Here is an 18,569-nt window from a genome sequence, read left to right as displayed (position 1 = left end):
AAATAAAAAAAACAACAAATTGTTTGCTCTTTGCATCACCTGTCACTTAAAAGCAGCTTCTTTATAAGCTTGAATAGAATAAAATGTTTATTTTCTGCATCCGGCTCCAAATCTTTGTCTTCTTTGCTTATCAGTATCCAGGGTAGATTGAGATGAAGATGGCTACACAGTATGAAAGAGAACTGAACAAGGGTAAAGGGGGACAAGTACACTTGTCGAAATGTTGGCTCGGCTTGCGAACTGAGGCGCAAGCCGAGCCCCTGCTTTACCCCTGATCATCAGTAGTGTCAAACCAGAGCATGACAACATTGTTACTGGGGACGATGGCAGGGTTTTGACACCATGCATTAAAAAAAGCAAGGGGCTGTAGTTCTGGTTATGACTTACAATTCAATTCATGCACCACTAACATAAGAACAAGAAGAAAAAAAATGTTTCACAACCAGCAACCAGTTCACATCTACTCTTTACTTTTCAGTAGTTTGGTATGCATCGCTGATGTTCAGTTGCTCGGTGAAGGTGCTTATGTGCGCATCTTGGTGCAAAAAAAAGAAAAAAGACGCGGGCTTGGAACATTGTTTTTAATCACTAATGGGCAACCTCTTGCCCTTGCCCTCTGTCTCCTTCACAACACAATTGTGGGAATTGGCCTTGGCGTGTCTTCTCAGATCAGATGTAAACAGCACCTGCATTTTGGGTTATGGTTGTGAAGAATGTAGACAAAGGGACACAAAAATTGCTCTGTTCAACACTTACAGATTGTGCCCAACCAGCGTAGCAGCCAAAACATTCCCTGAAGTGGTCACCTAAATAGGACGAGAGAGTTTATTTTAAAAGAAAAATCCACTCTTGCACACCTCTAAGCATGAATACCATTGTGTATAAAAATTTATCGTGCCCACAATTCTCATTAATCCCATTCAGAGTGCGTGAAATCCTTGACAGGTGCTATTTTACATTCAGTATCCCAAAGAAATGTGCCATTGTAAGAACTGGAAAAATTTACGCACACAAGGGTCATTTTACAATTTTGCAAAACTGCAATAAGGTCTTTCGAAAAAGTAGTACAGTATTTAGAAAGAACCCCAGTTATTTATGAGCAGTTACTCTATGTGGCACTGCACGTAATAAAAAAAGCTACAATTAACAAAAAAGTAGTTGCTCATTGTCTAATACTGTCCCCCCAGGAAAACATTGTAAAGATGTACAGTAAACCCTTGGTAACACAAACTTTCATATCTCGAAAAATTGGTGAAGTCGAAAATTTTCCACGCCGCGCTTTAACCTCCAACAGGTGCTATGTATTAGCTCCTGTTTATCATGGAGAATTTTTCGGGCGTAATGCGGATATCTCGAAATTTTGACCAAAGGACAGAAGGCAAAGGTCATTACCGAAAAGCGATAGGGGCTCCGAGCGAGCGCTTTGTTCTCATACTAAGTGCAGAACGTGGTCACGTTAGAAGAGTGAATACAAATTTCCCGCAGACGCAGCCGTTTTTTGCCTTGGGAGCAGTTACGTGAGCGCCGATTGCGCGCGAGGACTAATGGGTCTTATCGAGCATGGTTCAGTCAGCTGCCCTCCGCACGTGCATACCGGCAAGAGCCATTTAGTGATTGTGTGGTTCTAGTTCGTTGCGCTATGTGCACGAAGCATTGAGTTTGATTTTTGTTGTGTATGTGGTGTCCGCAACGCTTGCTCCGCAACGAAGTTGAATGCAGCGGCGGCGACCAACGGCTTATGCAACGCGTTTAGCAGCTCGAGGACGCTATTGTTGGGCCGAATGCCAACGCGAAGTGGGCAAGCATTACCCCAGTTCTTCCTTCAATAATAATAAATTTCAGTTTTTTCCTGAGAATTCTTTCCTGTTCATTACAAAAGCTCCCATTGTGCCGTGCAGCGTCGACGGACGCGACGGGCCGAGGGCCGCCAAAGCATTTTCACTCATCGCTGTCGCGCTCAGTTTCCGGGTTTTTAGACAATTTCACATATCACCCAGAAGCAGCTCGCTAGACAGCCAATCATAGAAGGCTTTGGGCTACTCAATTTTTGTCCTGGCTTTTTTTTTTCTTTGCGAGTGAGGTTGGTTTTCCTAGTCCGGTTTGAGCAAAGAACCTGCAGACGCTCGCTTCGTCTGATCCGTGCATATATGAGCACATGGAGACAATTCAGTAAAAGCTTGGTAGGGTAGTAAAGCAAAATAAAAAGGCTAGTGTGGCTAGATATTGTTAATTTTCGAAAGGAGCAGGAGAAAGTCACTGCTTGCATTGCAAGCAGTGACTTTCTCCTGCTCCTTTCTCCTGCTCCTGCTCCTGCAAGTATGCATCGTATGCATCGCAGTGTAGCAGCACACCGCTGAGCTGCGACCCCCCCCCCCCCCCCCCGCCCCTTTTTTTTAAATGCGATGCGTTACAAAAAATTCATCAGGTGTTGTATTTCAAGCTGTGTAGTGTTAAAAACGGGATATAATGTAACTGTACTCCCCTTGACTGAACGACGACGGGGCAGTAAAAAAGCAATGCTGAAAACGTGCCTCTCTGTTGCAGAGTCCCGTCACTCCGTGCGGTGTGCACCAACGGAAATGACAGACAGCGGCGGCGGCGGCGCGCGACGGATCGTCAGGGATTGTCGCCAGAAATTTTTGGCATTTTGCTAAACTCGAAACTCCGCTTATCTCAAAATTTTTCCCGGATTTTACAACTTCGAGTTAACAAGGGTTTACTGTACCGGCAATGTTTTTCTGTAAACATAACATTTGTTGGCAGCATACGTGGCCTGAACAGAGTGATTTGTATTCTTTAATATAAACACATGCTTACCTATCTCCTTGTAGGCAACTGCTGTAAGATTTTTCAGTGATCTGAGATGAGGTAGGTAGTGCTGAGTGGCCATGCGCCAGACGTGTACATCCACTGGCACTGCCTCAGGCTTGTCCAGTGCCATCAGGCACACGCAGTCGGCAACCTGGCACCAAATAATGACATGATCACTTGACAATCAGCTGTGCTACACCTTATAAACATTTTTCACTCAAGTTCACTTCACATTAGCTCACACCATACTGCACAGATAGGTTATCATTCTGAAACAATGCTAGCCACAAGCGATAATCACCCAGAATACTAGCTGCACTCATTTTGCACCTTGCGAAGAAATATTGGCCAGCAAAAGGAGTTACAAAAAGTTAATATCCCAGCCTTCTTGTTACGGATCTCGGCTCAGTATTTAGTACAGCAGCGTTAGAAGCCTCGCCGGGGACAAAAATGTGGCACCCTGTGTTGTCAGTCACAAAATTTGCTGACTGGTCGACGGTGTATGAAGTCTTGAGGCCATGTCACATGCAGGTGTGCTGCTCACATGACATGGTCCAGTGCAGTGGCAGACTTGGCAGTAGTCCGCAGCTGTGCATGACGGTGTGCGCGGTCACGCAAAGGGCGACCACAAAATAATGTCGCTGAACATGCACAAATGGCGACTGCACAGGCTCTGCGTGTGTGGCAGCAAGTAGGAGAAGCAGGCCAAGTAGACTGAAGCTCATTTTTGTGCTAACTGCATTCAATAGAGCCGTCAATGCAGTCAATAGAGCCACAAGATTAGCTGCATTTTGTACAAAGCAAACAATGCCGCCTTTATTTTTGAATATTTATGGCCCTATTTCTGGCTTCCTTCCCGCTTCAACTGCAGCATTCCTTACCTCTCGTCACCACCAACATGCTTCTTCAAAACAGCACACATACAGGCTTTTTACTGCTAGTAATAATTATGGGCAGGGTTTTATTTATCTGACATAACATGGCAGCTATAATTTTTTTGCACAAAGCACAGCTACCTCACACTCAAACAAATAATTCCAAGTACATCATACCATCAACATTTGTAAAATAGTGAAATGTTAAAGGCCAAGATGTACTGCTTGGCTTTTTTTGTCTGTAAGCCTAACCCCATAACCAAATTAAGATTGGCATGTATATCAAAAATATGCCATCTGTAAAAACTGTCTAGGATCAGGTTTTTGGATACAATCATATTATATATTATTTCTAGAGATATTCCCTCTAAATCAATTAGCTTTAAGCACTTTTGGTAAATTCTGGGGTTATGCAAAACATAAAAACTTTTGGTGGTTCTCAAGTTATTTCTGTTTCAACTTCCTGTATTCATTTCACATTAGAAACGTGGACTGGCTATTTATTACAACCCTAGTTATGACCTGACATGAGGTTGATGAATGCTTTACAATTTGAGGTCGAAGCCATAGCTTAAACTTCCAATGCACACACACATATACGCACACTGCTCAGAATACTTCGAGTTTGGTATGGCGCGGTATGTGAAGTTTAACATCCGAAAGTGAATTGCCTGGGCAGCGAACAATTTGAGCCAGACAATCATGATAGAATCATTACCTTGGCTCCAACACCAGGAAGCTCCATAAGCTGGCGGTGTGCTTCTATGTAAGGGGCCCCTCTGAGTGACTGGAGCCACAAGGGGCCACGGGAGGTGAGTATCTTGGCAGTGCCATGCACATACTTTGCTCTGTATCCAAAGCCAGCTTCCCTCAGCTCGACCTCCACTCTCTCTTCGTCCATCTGTGAAGCCTGTTGAAGTACAGTGCATAGCCTTGTTTCACAATATGGAGAGTGTATTGCATTGCCTTTGCTACATTACCATGAAGTATGAAAAAAAATATATAGTATATATAGGCAGCTAAAAAGTGTTGAAGTCCCATGGCCAAGAAGATTATGTAATAAATTTACATTAAAGCATGATTTCTGCACTGCAAATTCCCATAACCACTTTCGCACAGTGCCAAATGAATTATTATCATTTAAAAGATGCATTCTTCGTGACGAATACGGTCTGTTATACAGTAGCAACTGCATGCACTGTCCAAAACAAGCACTGGGCCATACAACTTGTTCAATTTAGCACCACCAGCGTTCCAAGGCTTGAGACCTGAGAATGACAGTTCTCCATACTCTTCAGGGTGCAAGAAGTGACATATAAGCTCAATACTACCCGACATCAGCTCCAATTGCATATGCAGAGGGCACTTCATTTGACAGACTGTGTGTTCATAATATGTTCTCTGAAATAAGCAGGAAAGAAACTAATAGCAAGGAATTCCATTTTAGCTATTCTTTTTACCACACTAGGTTCAGCCTGGCATGAAAGTGCAATGCCTGAGAACAAGCCTGAAAGACAAAATAAGACTGTCAAACCTTAACGGGCAACTCCCAGTTCCTTTTAACATTTTGAGTTCATAATCACATCACATTAATCAGAGTCCCCTCTCTCTCTGGCACACACAATATATATATTGTTACGATGAAATAGCAAAGGGGTGTTTATTTACAGTGATATGGCAGTGGGATAAGGTGAAGCCTACTAGCCCCAGGCACCAACGCTTCGTCTTCTTCTTCTGTCTCACCATCACCATCCCTCATCGTCGTCATTAGCGTGACATTTCCCCCCTACTCAGACGAAGCCCTCTGGGCGTGTTCGTGAGTCGTGCGAGGCTGACACGGCTTCAAGCGGGCAACATGACACAGTTCGGTTTTGGCAGACCGGCGACCCGATGCTGTCAGGCGGGCTATTCCATAAGTTAAATCACTAAGGCGTTTGATAACCACATATGGGCCGTCATAATGGGCCAAGAGTTTTTGATGTAGGCCACGGCGCCGAATTGGACGCCATAGCCAGACTAAATCACCTACAGAGTACGTGACCTGCCGGTGACTGGCATCGTATCGCACTTTGGAACGTTCTTGTGAAGCACCAGACCGTAATCGGGCGATTCTCCGAGCTTCTTCGGCGAGACAGAGGGTCTCAGCCAGGCAGGGGTCTTCACGGCTTGTGAAGGGCAGGATAGTATCCAGAGAGTAGCGTGGCGGTCTGGCATAAAGCAGAAAAAATGGACTGTACCCAGTCGTCTCATGCGTGGCGGTATTAAACGCATACGTGATGAAGGGCAGTATGGTGTCCCAGTTCTTATGCCCTGCGTCCACATACATGGCTAGCATGTTGATAAGCGTTCTGTTGACGCGCTCAGTCAAGCCATTTGTCTGGGGATGGTATGGCGTCGAGTGTCGGAAAGTTACGGCGCATAAACGCATGAGCTCTTCAACAACATCAGCAGTGAATTGTCGGCCCCGGTCAGTGATGACAATTCGTGGCGGCCCGTGTCGTAAGATGACTGAGTGCAGCAAGAAAAGCGACACCTGATGCGCCGTAGCAGATGGAAGAGCGGAGGTTTCACAGTAGCGTGTGAGATAGTCCACGCAGATTACAATCCAGCGATTTCCATCCACGGACTTCGGAAACGGACCTACGAGGTCAATGCCTACTTGATCAAACGGTGCTGTCGGGGTCTTCACAGGGTGCAGCAAGCCAGACGGAGTTGCAGTTGGACGTTTGTGGCGTTGACATTGCTTGCAACTGGCAACGTATTGTTCAACCGTCGAGCGCATTCTGGGCCAGTAAAATCTTTCTTGAGCACGGTGGAGTGTTCTAACCGATCCCAAATGCCCAGAAGTTGGATTATCATGCATAACACGCAATACGTCCGTGCACAACGTCTTGGGAACTACGAGTAGGTATCGCTGGCCGACAGGCGAATAACTCTTTTTCCATAGGAGGCCATCATGCACACAAAAACGGCTTGTAGGTACGTTGGCTTGGACAAAGAGAGGCTGCAGACTGGTATCATTTTGCTGTTCCGTTTTGAAAACATTCGTGTCGGGGAACGCTAGCTCGAGGGTCGATATATAATTGTCGAAATCGTCGCTTTCAGGTCCAGTCGTGGCCATTGGCATCCTAGAAAGACAATCTGCGTCTGCATGACGCCTCCCGCTTTTGTAAACCACGGCAAAGTCATATTCCTGTAACCGGAGGGCCCAGCGTGCGAGGCGACCACATGGGTCTCGAAGGTTCCGAAACCAACAGAGTGAATGATGGTCAGTTACGATAGTAAACGAACGTCCGTACAAATATGAACGGAAACGCTGCACAGCGAAAACTACAGCTAGGCATTCCTGTTCGGTGACTGTGTAGTTTCGCTCCGGCTTGCTCAGGGTACGACTTGCGTACGCGATAACATGCTCTCGTTCATTGTGCCGTTGGACAAGGACTGCACCAAGACCGATTCCACTAGCGTCCGTGTGTACTTCTGTCATTGCAGTAGGATCGAAGTGACGTAAGAATATATATATATAAGGAATCACTTTTCAAACTGCCAAGGAGAAGCATTTTAAAAGAGCAAGAATCAGGAAACCTAAGCTGAAATTAAGCATTCGTCAACCTATGACCTCACAGGTATGGACACAAAACCTATTGTGCATGCGTAGAATAGCTAAACTGGAGACTTCAAGAGAGCCTTAGTTACTGTCTGAAATGACCACAAGTTCGTTCAAAATTTTGTCCTTCAGCAAACATAGAGCGAATATAGTTGCATCCAGTGACGTCGCGCACCCAAGGTTTCCCATAGAAATATCCGCGAATGAGGCCACGAAATGGAAAATTTTAAGATTCATTACCTGTGAAAGTTTCAGTAAAATCCAAGAAGGTACAAAAAGCACTTAAGCCCTCTTCTGGGGCAAACCAGTCACACTGACTTGGCAGCTCTGCCACACCACTGCTCAATGACAGCATACACTCCCCTGCACCCTTCAAAATAACACACTCATTTGGCTAAGAGCTGGGCATGGGAGTTTTCAATCATGACATATTACAATGCTGGTAGCAACACTACTTGGACCACACAAAGCCCCCAATTCATAGATATCATGTGATAGGTACAGGCAATTTCTAAACCCTTTGTCTTCAAAATAAATCAAATCGAACAGAAGGTGCTGCAGTCAAGCACGCAAAAATTAAGTGCATATATAAAGCCCACTTACTAATGTAGTATCCTTGCTATGATTAAATAACTACTGGGAACACAAACTGAAGTTTGACTGGCAGAGGAAGTTCAGTGCTAGACATGATCACATGTCATTCCAGTCACTTTTTATGTGACAATTAACAGCCTGCTTATCAAGTGAAACAAAAATTTGGAGCAGCATCAGTATTACAGCATCAGTATTATGCGACTTGGCGAGCATAAAAGCTAACAAAAAAGCTACAAACTAGTGGAGTAAACAATAATGATTTCGAGTGTCTATTTGTTTCCAAAAAACGAGTAGCACTGTGTTACAAATGTTGAAATTTGTGAGCGTTCAGATACGTCCTTCCACACAGAGGCGCATTCAGAACAGCTACAGATGCCTGCCTGCACTCTAATGTGGTTGGTGGACACATCTGCAATAAAAAACTGTCTTGGGTGGTGTTTCGATTCCTGTATTAAATTTACAAAAGAAGTTATGAAGATGGTTCTTTCAGTTACACATGTAATATGTAGGCATTATTGCAGTCAAATATTCTTATGGTTTACTTACCGTGGGGAAGGAATAGAAAGACCCTTCTTTGCCCTCAAAAAGTTTAGTTCCATACATAGTGCACAACTTCTCTACCATGGAACTAATTCTGCAAAGAACAAAGAAAAATATAGTTTGCACACATTGCCAAAAAATGGGTCCTGAGAGTTTGTTACTAAAACTTTGCTTTTCACAGGATAGACAGAACTATATCAAAAATGTTATTTTTCCGAAAGAGGCATTTTTGAAAAAGGTTTAGATAAAATCTCGCTAATTCAACTCCTGTTAATTTGAACTGGCAGCGTGGTCAGAGCCGATGCCCATTTAATAAGTCTATGGAATCGAATGCTCGTTAGTTGGACATGGGCAGGCTCGCACAGGTTAATTCTGATAATGATAAGGGGGGGAGGGTCACACATCAGAGTGCAGTCGTCAGCATGCCTATCTAGAGCACTCTCAAACACTGCCCTGTCAAAAAAAAAAGTGAAATTTTTGAGCAGGTACCCGGCTGTAAAGGTAATAACGGTCCTATGCCGAAGGCACGTCGGCATACTGTTTCCCACGAGAACAGCATTATGCCTGTTACAGGGTAGCTGAGCTAAGATTTCATTTCGTTTGATCAGTTGCACATCATTCCAGCACTCTAGACAGGCAGGCTGACATCTGTACAGCCATTGAAGCCATCAGTCGTCCAAATAGACCTTCCCAAACATGAATTGCATAGAACAGTGGTGCCTGCATGCCTCAGGTGTGTGCATTGTGGCAGGTGCAATAACTGTTGGAAGTCGTCTACCCCTTTTCCAAAATATACTCCAGCAAGCATAGTTTGTTTTGCTTCTCCTAAATTCACGCCATCCTGTTGCATGCATTGGCCAGTCACGCTCTTTCGAACAGTGCTTTGCGCGTCACTGGTCTGTCAGTCTTATTTTGGGAATGCATCAGAGTTCTAATGCCTGCACATATAGTAGCGAGAGCTACATTGGCCACATTCTTACCATTTCGCTGTGCCTGTCTGTGCCTGCCCGAAGAGCAAAGAAAGAAGTAGAAGTCGTGGGAGGCGGTAACTGGTAGTTGACATGACCCAGCACTAACTGGACGTAGGGCTTCCTGACATTACGTTTGGCTGGAGCTGTCAACTAGGGCCTCTCCTTTCATATAGGAGGGTGATATCACAATCAGCCTGCCAAAACCCCTGCATTCACATTATCCCTAGGCAACACAGGCACGTTCATGCGGCTCGGTTAAAGCGGGGCTTTATATGCTGGCTGGCGAAGGTGGGAGTGAAAACAGAGAGAACAAGGTGCCGTAGTGGAGGGCTTCGGACCACTGTGCGATAGAGGCTTTTGCCTCATCACACTTTAGTGGTCAAAAGTCTTGCCATTTCACCACGCCTGTCTGAAGAAGAAGAAAAAGACGAAGAAAAACAAGAAGAAGAGGAGGAGGAAGAAGAAAGAAGAGAAAAAAGAAGAAAAAGAAGCAGAAGACATAACTCGGTAGTTGGTAGAGGTGAACGACAACAGCGAGTTGCTAGGACAGAATGTTTGTTCGAACGTTGTGACGGCAATGTGCCCCGGAGTTTGGCATAGAGATGATGTCATACCATTAGAAGTCTTCTATGTGAAGTGATTCCCATATGGCATAAATAAAGCTGAAACCATAGAGTAAGCTACTATGTGCAAAAGCCATGTCTTTACTTTCAAGCCGAACCTAAGGGTAGCCATGCAGATTGCTCTCGCGTAACTTCAGGCTTAACCACCAGCTAATTTTTTTCTCTCTTGTTCCTCCACTCCTTGAGTAATGTAAACATTAACGCCTCGAGGATGCTTCACTGCACTGTCTTGTGGTGAATCGTCCTAAAAATTCTATAGTGCTAATTGCTAAGAGGCCTCGCTGCTACCATGTAGTACCACGAAAAGGGCCGCGGAGGCACTTGAGATTTTGCACCGATTCTTCGACATTCCCGACAGTCTGCGCAAAGTAAAGCATGCGACAGAACCGCGAAAAATCTTCATTGTAGCTAAGTTTCCAATTCAAATGTATACACGTACAACCATATTCCAAGTGTTTATTAGATAAAATTACTGTGCTGCAACGATTTTCCACAAAATATTTAGGGATCATTTGATAATTTTAATGTTTGGATAATTCGAACATTTTTCCTGATCCCTTGAAAGCAGACCTAGAGAGATTTTACTGTACAGTCGTGCCTCGTTAATATGGACACTTTGGTTTCCGACCAAAACTGTCCATAAAGCGAGTCATCCATAATAACGAGTCATGAATTCAAACAAAAAGGATTTTATTGAGAAAAGAGAATTGTAATTGACTGCTTTTGTACATAACGGAGTGCACTGGACTCAAAATTCCACAGAATACCGGCAATTTTGAGTGCATTATCCTTGTCATCGTTGCCTTAACAATTTTTAGTGCAGTCTGAAGCGACTCGCTTACCATGACACCCGTGATGTTGGGCTTTGTGTTGGTCGAACTTTCGAGCACGAACTCCTCACTGGCCGATGAATCAGCGTCTGATTCTCTACTCACCGCCACTTCCAAAATGGCCTCTTCACTGAGCAAAGTAGCCGCTAAGTAGCTGCTTGAGATTCTCCTGAGGCGAGGAAACAGCTGAGCTGTCGAGACTAGTCCCTCGCAGCTTGGATTGACTGAGATGGCTTTTGCCGCTTGTATTCACAGATTTTTTTCGCGTCTACGTTCAGCTCTGTTCTTTTGCGTTTAACTCCCACCTTGCCAAAAGCCAGACTCAAGTTGGGGGCTACAGGCACCTGATGCTGTGCACTTTTTTGCCTAGTTAACCTTTCTGCCTTTCCGTTCCGATTCTTTCTTTTTTTTTGCCTTGTACTGTTTCTGTAAGGAAGAGAGGGAGTCAAGTTGGCAAGCTGCTATGCAGAGGGCTATCGAAATTCCCATCTTCTTGGCGCCGTTTATATTTGTTCCTATAAAACAGACACTGCAAGCTGAAGTACAGTTTAGAACGACGGCTAGCCGACTACGAAGAGCTCAGACCTTGTCAAGGCCGCATCGTTGACTCAAAGCGAAGCCGACATGCGGACCACTTGGGGTGCAAAATGTGGCGGTTCGGCGACGCAACAGAGACAAAAACCAGGTGCATGAGAGGGAAGCGCGTCCAAGACGGGATGCCCAGTCTCGGTTGCGTGCTCGTATGTCGCCTTTCTTTTGTTGCTCTACTTTGTGAGTGTGTCTTAACTCTCACCGAAAAGCGTTAACGGCTTCATGGAACACATACTGTGCTTTGGGAAAGAAAACTTCAGTTCCGCCGCTACTGTAGGCACTTCTCTTTCTTTCTGTCATTTCTTTCTAACGCTTTTACCGGTCTCTCTGTTCACGTTCAGCAGAATTTATTGCAACCACATGTTGCTGTTTTCCCAACTGCAGCGGCCTCGGTTTGCTGGACCCAGGACCCTCGGTTTGCTTTGTACGGTCCTCTCCGCCTTGCGCTCCGCTCCCCCCCCCCCCCCCCCCCCCCCCCTAAAACAGCGACACGTCCGCTTTGGTTTTTTCTAACCCCGCAGGACTCATCCAGGCATCCGGCCGTATCGGCTGTCGCGTAGGTTCTCGGGCGGCGCGCCCTTCTTTAACTTGCGTTCAGACTACTCTGCTTTTTTTCAAGCACTGTACATATTAACGAGACAAAAATACACGTGCCCAAGTGGAGCGCGTGCATTCTGCCCCTGTCCATTGTCCGGACAGCGAGTTTCCATATTAACGAGGCATAAATACATTGAAAAGGTTTCGTCCCCAGAAAAACTGTCCATAATTCGGGTCGTCCATATTAACGGGGGTCATATAAACGGGGCACGACTGTATTTCCAAATGATAAGGCCAAACAATTTACTGTCCTGCTGCAACCTTGGCGTCTGACTAAGAGTTAAAACTAAACAGTCACACTGGAAAAAATATAGGGATACTGACAAAAGCACGAGAAGCACTGACCGTGTGATGTTGTTGTTGGATGAACATATAAAGGCCATCAGTGCTTCAAGGGGCTCCTGCCGCAGAACCCTAATTCCAGGTAGAAAGCTTGCGGTGGCTCTAAATGTTGGATCAGCTTGACACCATCCAGTGTAAAGGCCTTCCAAGTCAACTCCCAGCTGAAAGTAGTCTCTCAAAAGCTCTTCATTTTGTTCAGTTGGATGTGGTACAACCTCCAAGCGCCTACGCTTTCTCTTACGAGATTCCGTTTGGGAGCTGTCAAAATTCGGGCACACCAAGCCATTGTTAGGATTGTTCAGCACACGGTAGTGGAGATTTCCATCATCATCCTGCCGTAAACACCATACTCTGCCTGCAAAAGTGCTCATCCATTCAGATTGATCATTCTTCTTCCATCTGCAAAAAGAACAAAAAAAATTTTAAAACCTTTGTGTTTCCTTGCCTAACACATTTCTTAATTAGAATTTTATCACTTTATGCAGAACTATGGTTGCTGTGCAGCCTCTATAGATATCTTCCAGTACTTTTATACATTGCTCACCTATACCCTGATCTCGCAATGCCTGCATGACCGCTGAGATTTCGACTGAGTCAAATGCTTTCTCGTAGTCAATGAATGCTATGTATAGGGGCTGGTTATATCCGAGCACTTTTCCACTATCTGGTTTACAGTGTGGATATGATCGATGGTAGAGTACCCTTTCCAAAATTCAGCTTGATCTTCTGGTAGTGATTACCTTGGTAAATACCTTGTACATAACTGATAGTAAGCTGATTGGTCTGTAATTTTTCAAGTCCTTAGTGTCCCCTTTCTTATGAATTAAGATAATGATAGCGTTCTTCCATGATTCCGGTACTTTCAATGTCATCGGGCATTGCGCTTACAGGGTGGCCAGTTTTTCTAGTACGATATCCCCTCCGTCCTTCAACAAATCTGTAGTTACCTGATCTTCCCCAGCTACTTTTCCTCTTTTCATAGCTTCTAAGACTTTCTTATCCTTATCCTTAGTTACTGGCGGAACGTCTGATTGCTCTTCATTACAGACAATTTCATTCTTGTCCTGACTACTATGGCTAGGTCTATATAGAACTCTTCGGCTACCTCGAATATCTTGTCCATGTTAGTAATGATAGTGCCCGCCGTGTCCCTCTGTGCATACATCTGATTTTTGCCAGGCTACGACGGTTCTTTAGAGCATGCTCAATTTTCCCCATGTTATACTTCCTTATGTTGGCCATCTTGTGCCTATTGATTAGCTTTGATATCTCTGCCAGCTCTATCTGGTTGTTGGGTTGGAGGTTTCCTACTTTGGCATTTCTTAATCAAATCTTTCGTCTCCTTCGACAATTTACCGGTATCCTCTCTAACAATTCTACTGCACATTTTGTAATATCTCTGAAATTATTGTTAATTGCTTCTAGGCTAAAGTCGGCTTCCTCACTTGGCACTAAGTATCTATTCTGCAGCGAGAGCCTGAATTCTTCTACTTTTTCCCTTACCGCTAATTCATTAATGGATGTCTTCCTCACTAATCTGTTCCGCTCCCTCTTCAAATCCATATTAATTCGAGACCCTACCATCCTGTGGTCAATGCATCGCACATTTCATATTACCACTAAATCTTTCATAATGCCAGAGTTAGAACACAGTATAAAATTAATTTCGATTTTAGTCTCCCCATTAGGGCTTTTCCATGTCCACTTCCGGTTCTTCCATTTGCAGCAGAAGGTATTCACAATTCGTAAGTTATTGCGTTCAGCAAACTCAACTAGTAACTGCACCCTGCTATTTCTTAATCCAATGCCATAATTGGCCACTGCATGGTCTCTAGCTTGCTTTCTACCTACCTTAGCATTGTCGCCCATCAGTACAGTAATGAGTTTTTACTTTCCCCATTGCAGATTCTACATTCTCATAGAAGCTTTCTACTGCCTGGTCATCATGACTACATGTAGGTGCGTATGCTTGCACAACCTTCAGCTTATAACGCTATTTAGCTTAATTACAATGCCGGCTAGCCTCTCATTAATGCTATAGAATTCACCTATATTACCAGCTATATCCTTATTGATAAGGAAACCTACTCCTAGTTCTCGTCTCTCCGGTAAGCCTCGATAACACAGTACATGCCCGCCCTTCAGTACAGTATATGCCTCATTTGGCCTCCTCACCTCACTAAGCCCTATGGATATCCGATTGCATACCCTCTAATTCCTCTAGCAGCACTACTAAACTAGCCGCACTAGCTAGGATTCTAGCATTAAACGTTGCCAGGATCAGTTTTCCAATGGCAGCCTGCCTTCGGAGCCAGAAATTCTTAGCACCCCCAGACTGCATCACAGGTCTGACCGCCGCCGTAGTCATTTGCTCCGCAGCCGCTGGTGACTGAGGGCTGGGGTTTTGTAGGACTAATCATGGGAGGTTGTGGCCAATTACTGTGCCAGGGTAGCCAACTCCTGTTCTGGTGAGGGAATGCGTTGCCGGAGATGTTCACCGGCATCAGGTCGCACCTCAAACTTGTTTTTATGTAACTCCATCGACATGCGTTTTCTTTTTTCTTTTTAATCCGGTGGAGAATTGCGCGGCACCGGGATTTGAATCACAGTTCTCTTGCATGCGAGGTGGATGCTCTACCTCTACACCACTGCTGCTCTCCTGTATCAGGAAAAAAAGAACCTCATCTGGTGCACGAAAGCTGAGGAGTCTTAACGGAAATCCATGATCAATGCTAGCATATATATCTCTGTAATGTCCAAAGTAGCTAAAACTGAAATTTCATCTCAAAGCCCCAGTCTGATAGAGGATATGCTTCATCAAACCAACATGACAGGATCATACAGGTCCAGGCAGATACGGGAACCTGAAAACCTGGAAGTAAGAAATAAGAGTTGGAAAACAAAGCCTTGACTTTGCCTAGTATACCCATCCCTTTGCTGCCTAGCATGGCCATCGAGTGTGAGCTATGGGCACAGGCAAATTGGAGCATGGCATCCTGATTTTGTCAAGTTATGATGCTTTGCTATCAAAAAATAACAAAAAAAAAATGGCTTTAATTAGTCAAATTTGGTTGAGTAACTGTCATAAGAGTTTGGAGACAGTACACAAACATATCATAAGCGACTTTTTTTTCATATGTTCAGCGAACTTAATGCTGCCATACCTACTTACAAGACGAGCAACCATCAATATTTTGTCACAGAGGACAATTGCTTGCATAGCATATACATGTACAAGAATACTGAGGTGGCCAAGGTAATTTATTTTCCAAATGTTGCAATGATTCCTCGTGATTATCTTCATCTGAAGAATGCTTTATGTCAAGGGGTGCCACACAATTTGACCAAGGCTTTTTGAAAAGCAGGCACGGGAAATATGAATTTGAGAGATGCAGCATTTCGGCAGCATGTGGCAAACTTTGTGGATAGTGACAAAACTCGCATGCACCAGCATGACCTGAAAACAAAAGGCCTATGATCTGTTCTGGTACTCCCTTGAATAACCTAAATTGTGAAGGTCAAGATGCCACAAAGCACTAGAAAACTAATGGTGGCTGAACAACACAACAGCATTTTCCTGCCAGTAGCCATTCAGAAAATCAGAATGAGGTGGCCAAGAGCACATCTGCCGAGAAACCTTCCAATAACAACTCATCATCCCACACTACTATTGAGGCAACTTCCTGATTGAAAAGGAATTGGCTGCTGACCCATTCTGCAGTCTAAAACCTACAAAACTTCTCCCACGTTGAAAGAAGAGCTGCCCTATTGTGGCGATTTCAAATACCTGAAGAGTGTTGAAATGCAGACTAAGATACTCTATGACACCAGTAATTTCGGGACGATTTTAGAAGCACGGGTTGCGGCATGGAATGTCAGGGGCTTAACATATCTATTATCATTGATCAGTGCGTCAGAATTTTGTGACGCTCAGTCAAAAGAGTCAATCTGCTTCGAGCAGTTTAATACTATTTTGCCAAGTTTGCTGCACGAGATCAGTTCACTACGTTTTCTTCTCTGAAGCAAACTTTACGGAGATATTTATAAGACAGCATTTTGACGGCCTAGTTGGTACATGAAGAATGGGGATAAAAAGCAGCGCGAAAGCAAGGACTTGACAACACAGGCGCATATTTGCGATCGCAAGTCAACAATTTAAGGTCAACTCTAGCTCCCAACCATGCGAACATTCTCTGCGACCACTCTTCCACATGAACCCTTCGGAGGGACCTCGTCCCGAGCACGCTGGACACAGGTTTCGTCCGTAAGGGTCTAGTGCTTCATTTCGCCGTCACAGTACCGCCAAGGCGAAAGACACGAGTACCGGTGTTCATCTAATGGAGCGCATGAAGCTTCTGAGCAAGCACCGAAACATCTCCAAAACATTGCCGTGGCGATTTTGAGAAACGGCCAATTCCGAGTTGCGAATCTCTTTGACGTGGCATGCATTTTGACGACCGGGAAAACAAAAACTTGGTTCGCGCGCTTTTTGCACACATACTCCCGAAGCAACTTACCTGAAAGCTTGCCCACAAGTAAGTGTAACATCGAGGTTGAGCTGCCGAGTAGTGCACTTAATGACTCCGGACGACACCATTCTAATGCTTATGAATCACTGAGATTACATGCACATCGGCGAGAAATGAATAGAGCGCGACTCCGCAACCCGAAGGAGGTTAGCACGCACCGATAGTGCCGATAGGCCGATAGCACGTGTGCCGGCGCACCTTGCCTTTCCTGCCTTGCCGGTACGCGCCAAAACAACTTAAGGCATCCGAGATCACCTCCGATCTCGGAGGCTATGAACAACTGCTACTGCTGTTCGTTTATTTCCGAATGGCCGAGGGGCGCTGTAATCGTCAGTATAGTGCCTAGAAATATATATATTTCTAGGCACTATATCATCAGTAATAAAAAATTAAGAATTCGTTCGTCTTTCGTTCTTTCCGCGCAAAAGTTGATTTCCTTATATTATTTTTTTTTATTTCACTCGCGCTCCGCTGATTCAATCATAATAATTGGTTCACGGGAAGGGTTCGCAGTATCTGTAACACTTGTTTCTGTGAGCACCTGAACCAACCATGCCTGAACCAGAGAACCGCTCCCAAACAACGTTGACCGCGCCACAAGGGAAGGGAGGAAGGTGAGAGTGAAAGAAACAAGAGAGAAAGAGCCTTAGCGCTTAGCTAGTAGAGGGCTGCGGAGTAATTTCGACAACCTGGGGATCCGTGCCCTGACATCGCAGCACAGTCCGAGAGCCACTCGATAGGTTCCACAGCAGCTTTCTGAATTGCCAAAAACCTGTCCGCACTTCGGTGCGATATCAGTGCACGTTAAAGATCCCCAGGTGGTCTAAATTACTCCGCAGCCCTCCACTACGGCTCCTCTTTCTTCCTTTCCACTTTAACACCCTCTCCCCCTTTTACGGCGCTGTTCAGGTGTCCACAGGACAAGTGGGACAGATGCTGCGCCTTTCCTTTCCTGTGAACCAATTATTATGTCCACGCTTTCCCGAAAATAAATTCGTTCAAGCCGTGCGTCTTTATCACAATAGTAGCCAGCTATTCTTACAGGTGTTGGTTGGTTGGTTGGGGGACTTTGGGATATTCTCGGGGGGGGGGGGGGGGGATACCGGTAACGGGTTATGCCGGCCTAATGTCGCAGCGGCACTCTTGGTGTCCAGGGGATGGGGAAGTGGAACATGGGGAGGGGTGGGGGTATCATCTTGGCCCGCACCAAGCAAACAGCCCGGTGAACATCGGCAGGTCGGTAGTCCGGTGTGGAGCCTCCGGTGCAGCAACGCTCCAGGATGTGTCCAGGCGAAGCCTGGTACTGCGCCTCTGCGAGGCACAGGAAGGACTGCTTGTGACAGCAGGACACCACGGGGATTGGGACAACCGCCGCAGCAGAAGGGGACCGCGACAGACTGCTGCCAAGGCAGCAGCGCGGCGGGTGGCGCTGAGGAGACCGTTCGTAGACAGCGCGCCGAGGCCCGCGAGCAGGGAGCCTACGGGAAGCTGTGTCGCTGGAGAATCCGGGCGGCAGCAGTGAGGACCGCTGATATACCTCTGCCGTGGCAGAGGTGTGGCGGGTGACGCTGGAGAAGCCGCTGGCAAGGCGGCGCGTCGAGGGCCGTGAGCACAAGGCCCACGGCAGTGCTGGCGAAGCAGCGGGGTTGATCGCAGGAG

At 45.5% G+C, this 18,569-nt stretch overlaps 1 protein-coding gene across 1 annotated transcript; it reads right to left on the bottom strand.

Annotated features, from left to right (window-relative positions):
• Positions 1-543: 543 nt before the first annotated feature.
• Positions 544-17,188, bottom strand: Ogg1 (8-oxoguanine DNA glycosylase). Its single transcript, XM_084587937.1, has 7 exons — positions 16,899-17,188; positions 12,385-12,780; positions 8,434-8,521; positions 4,405-4,596; positions 2,818-2,962; positions 757-806; positions 544-686 (listed from the first exon to the last, which is right to left on the bottom strand). The coding sequence occupies exons 1-7, from the start codon at positions 16,976-16,978 to the stop codon at positions 582-584; spliced, it is 1,056 nt and encodes a 351-aa protein (XP_084444063.1). The 5' UTR covers positions 16,979-17,188; the 3' UTR covers positions 544-581.
• Positions 17,189-18,569: the final 1,381 nt, after the last annotated feature.

Source organism: Amblyomma maculatum, chromosome 1 (genome assembly GCF_055883805.1).
Source record: "Amblyomma maculatum isolate TAMU_Amacu chromosome 1, ASM5588380v1, whole genome shotgun sequence".
Classification (NCBI taxonomy): Eukaryota; Metazoa; Arthropoda; class Arachnida; order Ixodida; family Ixodidae; genus Amblyomma; species Amblyomma maculatum.
Note: the sequence above shows the minus strand (reverse complement) of the source record. Positions and strands in the feature narration are given on the sequence as shown.